The sequence below is a fragment of the Schistocerca serialis genome, chromosome 10 (genome assembly GCF_023864345.2).
Source record: "Schistocerca serialis cubense isolate TAMUIC-IGC-003099 chromosome 10, iqSchSeri2.2, whole genome shotgun sequence".
NCBI classification, from domain to species: domain Eukaryota; kingdom Metazoa; phylum Arthropoda; class Insecta; order Orthoptera; family Acrididae; genus Schistocerca; species Schistocerca serialis.
In genome coordinates this window covers 122622542-122636327 of record NC_064647.1, presented here as the reverse complement: position 1 = coordinate 122636327, position 13786 = coordinate 122622542, and the positions used below count along the sequence as shown (strand labels likewise).

The window sequence follows — 13786 nt, the reverse complement described above, 5'->3', positions numbered from 1 at the left end:
GGCAACGCGCAGCTAGTGCAGCAGGTGATCCAACAGCGGCCTCGGGTTTCCGTTCGCCGTGTTGCAGCTGCGGTCCAAATGACGCCAACGTCCACGTATCGTCTCATGCGCCAGAGTTTACACCTCTATCCATATAAAATTCAAACGCGGCAACCCCTCAGCGCCGCTACCATTGCTCCACGAGAGACATTCGCTAACGATATAGTGCACAGGATTGATGACGGCGATATGCATGTGGGCAGCATTTGGTTTACTGACGAAGCTTATTTTTACCTGGTCAGCTTCGTCAATAAACAGAACTGGCGCATATGAGGAACCGAAAAGCCCCGTGTTGCAGTCCCATCGTCCCTGCATCCTCAAAAAGTACTGGTCTGGGCCGCCATTTCTTCCAAAGGAATCATTGGCCCATTTTTCAGATCCGAAACGATTACTGCATCACGTTATCTGGACATTCTTCGTGAATTTGTGGCGGTACAAACTGCCTTAGGCGACACTGCGAACACCTCGTGGTTTATGCAAGATGGTGCCCGGCCACATCGCACGGCCGACGTCTTTAATTTCCTGAATGAATATTTCGATGATCGTGTGATTGCTTTGGGCTATCCGAAACATACAGGAGGCGGCGTGGATTGGCCTCCCTATTCGCCAGACATGAATCCCTGTGACTTCTTTCTGTGGGGACACTTGAAAGACCAGGTGTACCGCCAGAATCCAGAAACAATTGAACAGCTGAAGCAGTACATCTCATCTGCATGTGAAGCCATTCCGCCAGACACGTTGTCAAAGGTTTCGGGTAATTTCATTCAGAGACTACGCCATATTATTGCTGCGCATGGTGGATATGTGGAAAATATCGTACTATAGAGTTTCCCAGACCGCAGCGCCATCTGTTGTTGAAAATTGTAACTACTGTAATTTCGAAAGTTTGTCTGCCTGAAAATGTACTGTTGTCCCAAGCATATTGCAACAAACGGTGTATTTCTATCGCTGCTCGTTTAGTTTTTATTGCCGTTTCAAATATACCGGTCATTTTTGAAACACCCTGTAGTAGCGCCGCTTGGGACCCAATGTACAAGAGATATGGGGGGGGGGGGGGGGGAAGGGGAGGGGCGCCAAATAAGTCGCTTGTGTGGAGCAATGTTCTCGAAACCAGCACTAGTTACATTAGCCGGAAGCGCATTTTTTTGTCCACAAAGCACAGAAGCACCCCATTGTCTCGTTTCCACGCTGTTTCGGACCATTTTACCTTCGGACCAGTTTGCCTCGTATGAACCAAACAGCTTCTTTAATGGGCCTCAGAAGGCATTTTTGATAAGTATTGCATATATTTCCAGTGTTTAAACTGGCTGTAAATAAGTGCAAATAGCCAAAACCGCGGTTAGAGAAACATCGCCAAACATGCGCTTTTACCGGGCGACTTACAGTCCGTTGAAGCAACCTTCACGCTTCGTACCCCAGGCTTTTGAAAGAGGAGACCAGGTCAAAAAAGATGATTTACAAGCAACACTGCCTCGTGACGCTTCAGATATTTTGCACTCATTTTAAAGTGCAAGCGACAAAACAAATATTTAACTATCACACTGTTTACCTACAAATTGTACAAAAGCGCATTGAGTACAGATTCGAGACCACAACCAGAGATGTCGCTACAGACGTGACATTTAAAATTATGGCGTACACTTTGTTGTGGAACTGACTGTATAATTTAACTATTTTGTAAATAGATTTTATGTGCAGAAACAAATCAGCAAAACGCATTTTTAAATAACAGAGTTCAATTGTAGGCTATTTAGTACTAAATAGTACGAGGTTTGGATCTTTAATAGTGGCAACTATTTATTTACAGCTCGTACAAGATAGATACGAGTCTCAAAGTTTTACTGACCTCCAAAGTAGTCATCAGAACTGTGGATAACCCGTTGCCAGCGATGTGGAAGTCGTAGGATACTCTTAGCAGTGCCAGTTGTGTTGACAGTTCGAGCGGCGCGGTCTATTGTCCGACGAATTCGTAGCAGTTCCGAATGAAGTGTTTCCTTCAGTTTAGAAACAGAGTTACACTTACGAGGGCTTAAGTCAGGGGAGTGCAGTAGGTGGTATAGCACTTAGCAGCCCCATCAGTCAAACAAATCAGTAACAGCTTGCACTGTACATGCTTGAGCATTGTCTTGCAAAATGATGGCCAGTTTCTGCAGAAAGTGTCATCACTTCTGTCTAGAAGCTGGTCGTAGGTTGTGTTCCAAAAGTGAACAGCATAGAGACAGAAGTGATGGCACTTTCTGCAGGACCTGACCATCATTTTGCAGGATAATGCTCAAGCACGTCCGGTGCAAGCTGTTACTGATTCGTTTGACTGATGGGGCTGCTAAGTGCTATACCACTTACTGCACACCCCTGGCTTAAGCCCTCGTAAGTTTAACTCTATTTTTAAACTGAAGGAAACACTTCACTGTTTTCGCTTCAGAACTCCTACAGATTCGTCGGGCAATAGACCGCGCCGCTCGAACTGTCAACACAACTGGCACTGCTAAGATTATCCTACGACTTCCACATCGCTGGCAACGGATTGTACACAATGTTGGTGACTACTTTGAAGGTCAATGAAACTTTGAAACACGTATCTATTTTGTACGAGCTGTAAATAAATAGTTGCCACTATAAAATTTCCAACCCTCGTATTTTATCAAAAGGCTAATGGTTCAAATGGCTCTGAGCACTATGGGACTTAACTTCTGAGGTAATCAGCCCCCTAGAAATTAGAACTACTTAAACATAACTAACCTAAGGACATCACGCACATCCATGCCCGAGGTAGGACTCGAACCTGCGACCGTAGCGGTCGCGCGGTTCCAGACTGAAGCGCCTAGAACCGCTCGGCCGCATCGGTCGTATTCTATCCTTCTTCAGCAACTGCAGATAATCGGCAGTCAGTTGTATAAAACAATTTCTTAACCGGTTTCAGGCACTTAGTGCCCTTCTTCAAAAGTTTCAGTCACAGTTTCCAGCCACATGTTGCGCTTCGCACTTCGTTTACTGCTGGCATACTAGTGTGAAGTGCAACATGGGGCTGGAAACTGTGACTGAAACTTTTGAAGAAGGGCGCTAAGTACAAGACACCGGTTATGAAATGGAATTTCTTTTATGCCACTAGTTGCTAATTATTTCACTATATTCAGTTTAATTCATTATTAATGAAGCAGTATAAATGAGCAATAGTGATAGCTGACTTTAACATGTAGCTTAGAATCTCTTCCTTCCGACTTTTTCTAGCTTAATGTAGTTCTTAAATACTTTGAAACAAAAAAATCTTTTTACGAGTCATATGAAAGAAACTGGCAGTTTTTGTCAGCCCCACCTTGCCGGTATCTCCTGTGCACCGCACACCGCCACTTACTTCACATAACAGAATACGTGTTACTATCAAATCGAAGAAGAATCCCAAATTATAGGATCCGTGTGGATCAAATATCATTCCAGAATTAAATATAAGGTAACAGCACGTCGAGCAGTGAAAGATGCAATTAGTAACGAATGACAAAGGGACATTAAAACTCCAATGAACACATTGCCCGCTGAAAATTAAAAAAATAAGAAATCGTCTCGTGACAGAAAGAATGGTATGAAAGTCTATCAACAACAGGTGAAAACTATGAAAGTTTACGTCAGTTCACAAGAAGACACACGTGGTTTGCAGCGTCCATAACAGTGTAACAGCATCCATTGTGAGAATGCGTCTCAATCGTGGAGTTTCCGCGCCCACTTACAGAGAATCGGCATATTGTAGACACATCTACATCTACATTTATACTCCGCAAGCCACCCAACAGTGTGTGGCGGAGGGCACTTTACGTGCCACTCTCATTACCTCCCTTTCCTGTTCCAGTCGCGTATGGTTCGCGGGAAGAACGACTGCCGGAAAGCCTCTGTGCGCGCTCGAATCTCTCTAAATTTAGATTCGTGATCTCCTCGGGAGGTATAAGTAGGGGGAAGCAATATATTCGATACCTCATCCAGAAACGCACCCTCTCGAAACCTGGCGAGCAAGCTACACCGCGATGCAGAGCGCCTCTCTTGCAGAGTCTGCCACTGGAGTTTGCTAAACATCTCCGTAACGCTATCATGCTTACCAAATAACCCTGTGACGAAACGCGCCGCTCTTCTTTGGATCTTCTCTATCTCCTCTGTTAACCCGACCTGGTACGGATCCCACACTGATGAGCAATACTCAAGTATGGGTCGAACGAGTGTTTTGTAAGCCACCTCCTTTCTTGATTGTCTGCATTTTCTAAGGTCTCTCCCAATGAATCTCAACCTGGCACCCGCCTTACCGCCGACCGCGGTGGTCTAGCTGTTCTAGGCGCGCAGTCCGGAACCGCGCGACTGCTACGGTCGCAGGTTCGAATCCTGCCTCGGGCATGGATGTGTGTGATGTCCTTAGGTTAGTTAGGTTTAAGTAGTTCTAAGTTCTAGGGGACTGATGACTACAGATGTTAAGTCCCATAGTGCTCAGAGCAATTTGAACCACCCGCCTTACCAACAATTAATTTTATATGATCATTCCACTTCAAATCGTTCCGCACGCATACTCCCAGATATTTTACAGAAGTAGCTGCTACCAGTGTTTGTTCCGCTATCATATAATGATACAATAAAGGATCCTTCTTTCTATGTATTCGAAATTCATTACATATGTCTATGTTAAGGGTCAGTGGCCACTCCCTGCACCAAGTGCCTATCCGCTGCAGATCTTCCTGCATTTCGCTGCAATTTTCTAATGCTGCAACTTCTCTGTATACTACAGCATCATCCGCGAAAAGCCGCATGGAACTTCCGACACTATCTACTAGGTCATTTATATATATTGTAAATCAATGGTCCCATAACACTCCCCTGTGGTACGCCAGAGGTCACTTTAACGTCTGTAGACGTCTCTCCATTGAAAACAACATGCTGTGTCCTGTTTCCTAAAATCTCTATTGTCATTGTGGAAATAACAATTAGTGATGCAAACAACATTCTCTTTCAGTGTAAACACGATGAGAAAGCAGGGTCAATTCTCTAGAGGAACTTCCGGGACTTCTCCGATGCGCGCTTCCCTGCAGTATCCCAGTTCTTAGGGATCCCACCAGGAGTGCGCATGACGCCATATCCAGGTTTACTGCACAAGAAGACATAAAAAACTTCTAAAGCAGGGGGGTCCGACCAGCGGCCTGCAGGCCAAACGCTGCCCAAAGCATGTTTCAGCAGCTCAAGAGGTGAGCATCTATCTGTAACATACTTGGTAAAAAAATTAAATTAAAAAAATTAAAAAATTCCGTTTATGTAAAATTAATTTTCAGTTTGAAATTCCTGCTACACGATGCTCTTCCCTCATTGATTCGCTCCTCCCCTCTTTTCTAGTGTTAAGTACAGTGTGAACTGCCCGAAGATACACGTCTCTTTCCAGTGCGGCGCAAGTAATCTAAAAGGCTGGATACCCCTGATCTAAAAGGAATGGCGGACGTTGATGTTACTTAAAGAACTGAATTAAATATTTTAATAGAACCGTTGTCAGCTATCAATTTACAATTATGTAGCTGGTTGACTTGGGGCAGGGGACCAAACAGGGAGGTCAGCGGGAAAGGAAATGAGGCGTGCCCTTTCAAAGGAACCATCTCGGCATTTATCTGAAGCGATTTAGGGAAATCACGGAAAATCTTAATCGGGATGACCGGACGCGGGTTTGAACCGTCGTCCTCCCGAATTCGAGTCCAGTGCGCTAACCATTACGCCACCTCACTCGGTAGTATAATTCCAAATCAGTAACAATTTCAACATAACAACAATTTAAGAATTTACGCCGGAAAATGTAAGTGTGAAGATGGTTAAATGTTACTTTGCTTTGTATGGAAATCCTTATAAGTTGTGATACCTAAAATGTATGTCTGCAAGAAGCCAGTAATAAAAAATAATATTATAATAATAATATTGTTATATCAGCGTAATTCCGTTGTTTCTCCGACAGTCAGTTGCCTTAGTGACGCGGACAATGACGGATATTGTCGGAAGTTCGGCTTTTCGTCGAGAATTAAAGCGAAGAGTACACCGAGGAAATTTAAAGGAGAGTTGGGTAATTGTATTTGGCGGTTATTCGTACGCATGCATTATTTCAAGCTCGCGATGAACATAACGACTTCTGACCAGCGCTGCTTTGTTCAGCTTGCTGCAGGCAACAAACATGAACAGGGAGACAGGCGCAGTTTGAGGAGTTGCAATACCTGATTGTGAGGCAAAAAGAGCAGACCAGTTCTTTGTTTCCTTTTTTTCAACTGCAGGCAGAAAATAACAAGGAAAGTACCAGTTATTACTGACTTGCTTTTGTCTGAATATGTTATTTAAAGAAGTAATTTATTGCATCACTGCATGAATTTGTTTTCTAAATACAGGGTGATTCGCGAATGTATGCAAATATTTTAATATGTTATTCTACAAGTAAAACTAAAGAAAAAAGTTCAGATAAACATAGGTCTGCAAATGTTTAGTTACGGAGCTACGGCTAGTAAAAGTTTTTGCCTGAACTTTAGCAACTTCGCTAGTATGAAGCCATCGCAAAACTGTACGATGTTAAAGTAAAACACGATTTCCATTTATTTTGTTGTTATTGATCAGTTGAATCTAATCTGCCGTAGTTTTCCGCAACACCCAGAGAAGCAAAGAAGTAACTTCGTAGAATTTTTAATTTATTAACAACTTGACCCAGCTTGTTTTCTAAATTCCAGACAATCGCACAAAGTTTTCAACAGTTGTAGAGAATTTAATTTTGAAAAAATGATGGTAGTAACGTTAACTGAAACTGCATGAATGTGTCAGATAATCTGGTTTTATTAATACCACAGCACACGTGAATTCATGTTAAACCGCAAAAACAAAGCTCATTGTTAAGGAAGTTGTACAGTGCACATAAAATTTCACAATACATTCACAATAAATGTTCAAAAATGTCTCCACCGAGTTCAATGCATTTAGCTGCACGTGTATGAACAGATTTTGTTGCTCGTTTCAGTTTTCTTTGTTTCTCTGGATATTGTGGAAAACTACCGCAGATAAATGACTGGGACATGTTTTATTAGATTCACCAGACCAATAACAACAAAATAAATGGAAATTGTGCTTTACTTCAACCTCGTACAGTTTTGCGATGTCTGCGTATTAGCGAAGTTGCTAAATTTCGGGCAAAATCTTATATTAGCCGTAACTCCGTAACCAAACATTTGCAGACCTATGTTTGTATGAACTTTTTTCTTTAGTTTTACCTGTAGAATAACATATCAAAATATTTGCATACATTTGTGAATTACCCTGTGTAACAGCTGGACACACAGAATGTGACAGCGTTACTCCGTTATTGTGGACTGGGGTAATGATGCGCTCTATAAATCGCACAAAGAGATGATATTTGTAGACATTGTATTCTAATTTTATAATAAGTTACATAAATCTGTATTATCGGGGAAACTTCTTCACTACATGGCTATGATAGCTCATTTCCCAATATACTTCAAGATTCTACTGAGCAGTTTATTTATTTGACAGGCGTACAAGTTGAGAAACAGTAGTCTATTAGATAACCGAGTTTCTTCCGATTTTCCAGACAATCAGGTCCAACCAGTATCAAAGTACCAAATGGCCGACAACAATCCGAAGATCTGACAATGCATTTTTTCGCGGGACGTTCTTGAATAAATGCTTCACCCTCTTTCTTCCGCGTCATATTTGTATATTTAATCTCAAGCTTTCGTCGACTTCTTTCGTTAGCATCGTTAGAAGATGATGACTGAGCAAGTTGTCGAATGCTTGAGATTGAATACGAATCTGATGCGGATAAATCTCTATGAAGCATTTATTCAAACTCACGTGCTGTCCGAAAATTCTAAACTATCTACATAAAAAAAGCAATCTCCTTAATGAAAATTTCGTCAGTTCCTAAACCAAAAACACAAATTCCTATCAGTACCTCCATGGAAAAGAAGCTAGAAGAAGCAGAAATGAAGAAGAAACAAAGAGAATGAAAGGGAGCGTGTTTTACTGAGCAGGCAGAAAAGAATAAAAAGAAAATCAGAGGTACAGAGGGAGTACCGAAGCCATCGGATGTTTTCGGCATTTGTGATGACGACGACAATGATGATTACAACAACGACTTTACTGGCGCATCGAAATCTCTACCTACACTTAGTAAATGCAAATGTCGTGTGACTAGGGCCTCCCGGCGTGTAAACTGTTTGCCCGGTGCATGTCTTTCTATTTGACGCCACTTCGGCGACTTGCACGTCGATGGGGATGAAATGATGATGATTAGAACAACACAACACCCAGTCCCTGAATGATGATGATTAGGACACCACAACACCCAGTCCCTGAGTGGGGAAAATCTCCGACCCAGCCGGGAATCGAACCCGGACCCTTAGGATTGACAGCCTGTCGCGCTGACCACTCAGCTACCGGGGATGGTCACGTAGACGTAGTGAAGAAGCCAGTGAGTTATGTTGCACCCGTGGAGGAATGAGTCAAACCAAAAAGAAATATGATATACTTCTACTGGGTGCTTTGCTTGGAAATATGCTGTTTTTACCGCATTATAAAGCCCAAACACTATGTGACGACTGATAATCCAAGAAATGAACGTCGTACAAATTATTGAAATGTGAAAATGTAAGCGGTTACATATTCTGTGCGACAAATGAAATACATTTTAATATTTTAATTTTGTAAAAGAAATTAGTAGCTAGTGGAAATGGTGATTATTTTGTATCTATAACCCTACACGTAAACGGCTAAGATCACACAGTACCGTTTGCAGGTTGCCTATTTAACGGTTTACAGAAGCAACAAACGTAGATTTTTCCGTTTTTCACGTAGCCAATTATTGACTGAATTTAAAAATTTAAAATAAACTCGTAATCCACTCATTAAGAGATGTAATCTTACGTTAAAAGTTTAAACACAGTAAGTCAAGTATTAATCTGTGATACGCCTTGAGGTAACGCAGCTCACGGCACGCAAGTTACGCAGATTGCCCGCCACGGCAGCTGCGCGGTTAGTGCGGCAAATTACCAAGCAAGGCGGGTCTCGGGTTCAGTTCCCGGCCGGATCGGAGATTTTCCCCGCTCGGGGTGTTGCGCTGTCCTTAACGTTCGTGTCGTCGTAACAGACGTTCCACTGTTGAACTGGCGTAATATTCATTCAGTATTTAGAGAATGAGATCATTTAGTGACTTCCATCAAACTTTGCACAAAATTTCAAACTGTTTAGAAAGTTTTTCTCGCTGACACTCCTTTAACAATAAATAAAATAAAAAAAAAATCGTGTACCTCGTTTTCGTTGCTTATGCAGCAAAATTTCAGCATAAGGCACGGCGTTTTAATTTATTACTTCTTCACCTCTAACTCTATTCGCAACGCATCTTGCTGGTGGAATCGACATATAAAAATTGAATGTACCTTCAAAAGTTTCTCTCTGTATAACACATAGTTCAGGACATATGACGTAATAAAAATTGAGATGCTTGAAAACCTGGTTTTTCTTGAAACGGAGCGCATGATTATATTCATCTAGTTTTCGATAATGAGAGCAGTTAATGACTTACAGCAAATGATGAACCTCACCCCACCCCACCGTCGATTCTTTAGAGAATCGAACTCCAATGTATAAAAATGCTTTGAACGGCTGATTACTTTACACAAGAGTTATGTGTTAAATATTTGGCGTTAATATTAAAAAAGTAGCGAATTCTGGTTCTGACTTTTTCATTAGTCAACAGATGAATAATCCGAAAGAAATAAAACCTACGTAACTAGGGTTTTGCGTCTTCAACAAATAAGCTTTTACATTCTAGACGTCAAATATTTAAAACATTGCCTCATTTACAAAGTAATCAGACGTTTTGTAGGTAGGAGTTCGATTCCTTAAGGAAATGGGGGTTGTGGAGATTACTTGTTCAATATAAGCTTTCCTTCTGAATCTCACAGTTCCCCTATCACTACGAGTAATTACTCTGTGACGTAGGTAAGAGTTCGCGATCGCATCTTTTCTGATATTTGCAGTTAAACTCCATTATACGAACTTTTGCAGATCCATACGCCAATCGGTCGAAACAGAACCCTATAGGATCACTTCGTTGTTCCTCTGTCTTTCTGTCGTCCGCCTTTACAAAATCATTTTTATAAGGAACGGGTAGACGTATGAAGTTGAAATTTATACTACACATTAATGTCTACAGTCCCTTGGCGATGAAAAAATGACAAGCTTTCAACTCGGTGCAATCAAAAGATACATCCATTTATGTCACATATTTTGATACTCGGAAACTCTCTCGTGAAGACCTGCAGCAGCGGTTTCCAATCTGTGGATAATTACCCGATGAAGGGTGAAACGAAATTTTCTGAGGGGTGAAAATAAAAGAGTTCGACTGTATTTTGACCACGAAACAAAATTTTTTTTAATACCATTACTATTATCACTATTTCATAAGACTGTAATATTGATTAAATAAGTTAGCAATAATTACATTTATTTTTCAAATTCTAGCATTAGTTTGGGATAGAGTATGGTGTAGCTTACAGCTTGTGAAACGAAATTATGAACAACATCTTCCTCACATAGTTCATTCACTATACATGTACTGTGTATTTTGTACCATGTTTCTATGACAGTGAAAGCGAGACATGCACCTAATAACCTCTCATGAAAATACTTTCTCCGAGTTGTAGGTAGTTCCCGCAATAAATCAGGAACTGACTCATTAATTACATACCAAGAGAGGAACGAACAATGAAACACCAGAATACATCTGTACCAGCATAGTAGCTGCTGGAAACAATATTATTATTATTATTATTATTAGTGACAGTGGATAGAAACAAAGCATTGGCGCCGGCAAATGTGGCCGAGAGGTTCTAGGCGCTTCAGTCTGGAACCGCGCGACCGCTACGGTCGCAGTTTCGAATTCTGCCTTGGGCATGGATATGTGTGATGTCCTTAGGTTAGTTAGGTTTAAGTAGTTCTAAGTTCTAGGGGACTGATGACCTCAGGTGTTAAGTCCCATAGTGCTCAGAGCCATTTTTGAACAAAGCAATGGCAGCCTCAAGTCTTCCTAGTTCTGACTGTTCATATGTAAGGACTCGCGCAATCAATTGATTTAAAAGCAGTACGGATAAGTATAGTATACACATTTTAATTTGGTTGATTGTAAACAGGGGTGCATGCTGTGTATGGAAGCAAGATTCGCTAGGGAACGGAATGGTACAGAGGAAATTTTGTTTGTGATAAGTCTCTAATCTCAATGTAAGTAATTAGCTTCCTTTTCTGAGAAGCAGTTGCAGATGACACTTTCGGTGCACTGAGAACTGCTGCATCATTCTATAAAAATGATTTTTAGAAGTAAGCAGTACCGCCTGTCTCATTGATTCATTAGTTCATGATTTAATAAAATGCCTGTAAAAACTGAATATTTATCGTCCGTCAATTTAAAATTAAAAGTATTCAAAAAATGATATTTTTCGTTCTTAAGTTTAGCTATACGATAATGTTGATAGTAGCGATGAGTCGGAGGGTAGAGGGGGTAGATGGTGGGGGTAACTAGCTAATATCTCATGGCACTCAGGGGTAATGGTCCCAGAAAGGTTGGGGATGGCTGATCTAAGGGTACTTCCTGTGGACCTAGAATCATGAAATCTGCCTAGAAACAAGGGTTCACACTACAACCAAAGGAAAAAACCGCCAATTTGCAATTGCAACATACGAAAAAGAGTTTTTGTTATTTGTTATCAAACTGTCTGCCCGTCCGTGTCTTAAACCCCCTTTCACTCTGGAAAGTATGAACGTACCAAGCTGAGATTTATGTCTCAAGCTAAGTCCTATGGTCCGTTGGCGGTATAACAAACATTAGTTCCTAAGTCAATGTATCAAAAGGTTTGACCATTTACGTCACATTCTCTGATACTCGCAAACTCAGCTCATTAACGCATATACAGTACTGCCATTTGATGAAGAATCATAGAATTTGGCAAGAAGAAAGCTTTCACATAGCAAGTATAAGAAAAAAAAAATGAAAAATTATGAATTTGTGATTACATCACCCAAAAGAAAATATTTCTTTTGTCATTGTTATCCGGCTTCAAACTTGAAATTGAGATTCTCGAAAGTCTTCTAATCCTTGGACCGATATCTTGACAGCATCAATCTCCATAACAGGAAAAAATATCGTCCAAATCTTCAATTCCCGCAATGCATGAACTGCTGACAATAGGCCTATATACCGTACAAACAAATTTGTACGGAACCCTCAGTGCGCATGTCCTACAAGCATCTGGATAACATTTTTAAAATTTAAAGCGATTTAGTACAATAAAAATAGAAAAACTACAACAATCTTACATACAGATGGTTTTACATATCTAAGTAATAATTTCCGATCAAATACGCACTCTTTCCCCCTCCCTTTCCCCTAAAAGACAAAAAAATAATATTTGGTGATGCGTTCGCCGTGATGATGTCCACTGGACCGCTTCTACACAGAGAAGACACCACAGAAACTGTTTATCGTTGATAACTACCACAAAGGTGACGAAGCTCAAGTTTTCGGGAGAAAAGGTAAGAAGAATGAACCAGCAAGACGCTATAGTTACCTGCGTGGGTTACGCTGCCCAACAATGCATCCACAATCGTCACACGCAGTGCCACGGAAGGCTGAGCAGCGGGCTCCCGAACTATATGACGAGGTCAGGCGCCGACAAACGCAACTCGTTGACAACCACTTGCGATGACACGTGACAATCTATCGTGTAAATATTTCCTCTCACGTTTCATAGCCACTTTCGTGATGTTCGCAGGTGAAGCGTGGTGATCGAAATATAATTACCACTAATGTTTATCCCATTCTACTGTCATTATTTGCAGAGCGTACGGTACGTTTCGACCCAATCAAGCGCGCACACGACTTTTTCTTTGACGAGTCCACGGAATGGCGAGCCGGTACTGGAAGATGGCACGCAGCAAATTTTCGTCGCGCGAAGAAAAGGCGGTGAGAGTAAATTGGCGAGCAAACGCGGTTAATACTATTTTCGGCCACGCGGCCGCGTCTGCTTGCGGAATGTCCCGACCGACCGCCGCCGCTCTCGGACGTCCACTGCGGGGGCGGCGGAGGCGGTGGTGGGGGTGGCAGCCCCCATACCCCTCCACACAGCGCGGAAACCCGTGTGCTGCGGTGCGATGCCGGGTGCAAAAGCGACCTCTTATCCTCCGGCGGGCAAAACACTACTTAACACGGCGGCGGCTCCGTTTCGGCCAGCAAACAGAGCCGCCACATTTTCCGAATATCGCACGCTCGCGTCTTCTGCCTCGCACTGCCGGCTGGACCCAGCGGGGGGCGGTCGGAGGAGGTAGCGGCGCAGGCAACCGACGGCGCGTAACGCAATTAATAAACGGAGCAAGGCCAAACCAGCCGTTGTTGATTGCCTTACGCAATTACCACAGATCTCTGTTCCCCTCCGTCTCCCCTCCACCGTCCCGTCAAGCAGCCAGATGAGGGAGGGCAAAAAAATAAAAAAGAAGGAGTACGAGAGAACTGATGAGCTACACTTTGTACTCACGCCCGCCCCCCCTCTCCGCCCCCACATTTCTTTACTTCCTTTCCTTTCCTTCTCCACCCCCCCTGACTCCCCCCCCCCCCTGTCTCTAGACTTTCCCTCCCTCCACCAACCACATCAAAAACATTATTACTGAGAAACAGATTTCCGATATAATCGATCTGCTA

The 13786-nt window shown here is 42.2% G+C and overlaps 1 protein-coding gene across 1 annotated transcript in view; it reads right to left on the bottom strand.

The window, feature by feature from the left end:
• The window catches only part of LOC126424589 (POU domain, class 3, transcription factor 3-like), a 52064-nt gene extending 38862 nt beyond the window's left edge, over window positions 1-13202 (bottom strand). The window contains exon 1 of the mRNA XM_050087330.1: window positions 13134-13202. Coding sequence (XP_049943287.1) covers window positions 13134-13202 — 69 coding nt within the window. The remainder of the gene's footprint in view (window positions 1-13133) is intronic.
• Between the last annotated feature and the right edge of the window lie 584 nt (window positions 13203-13786).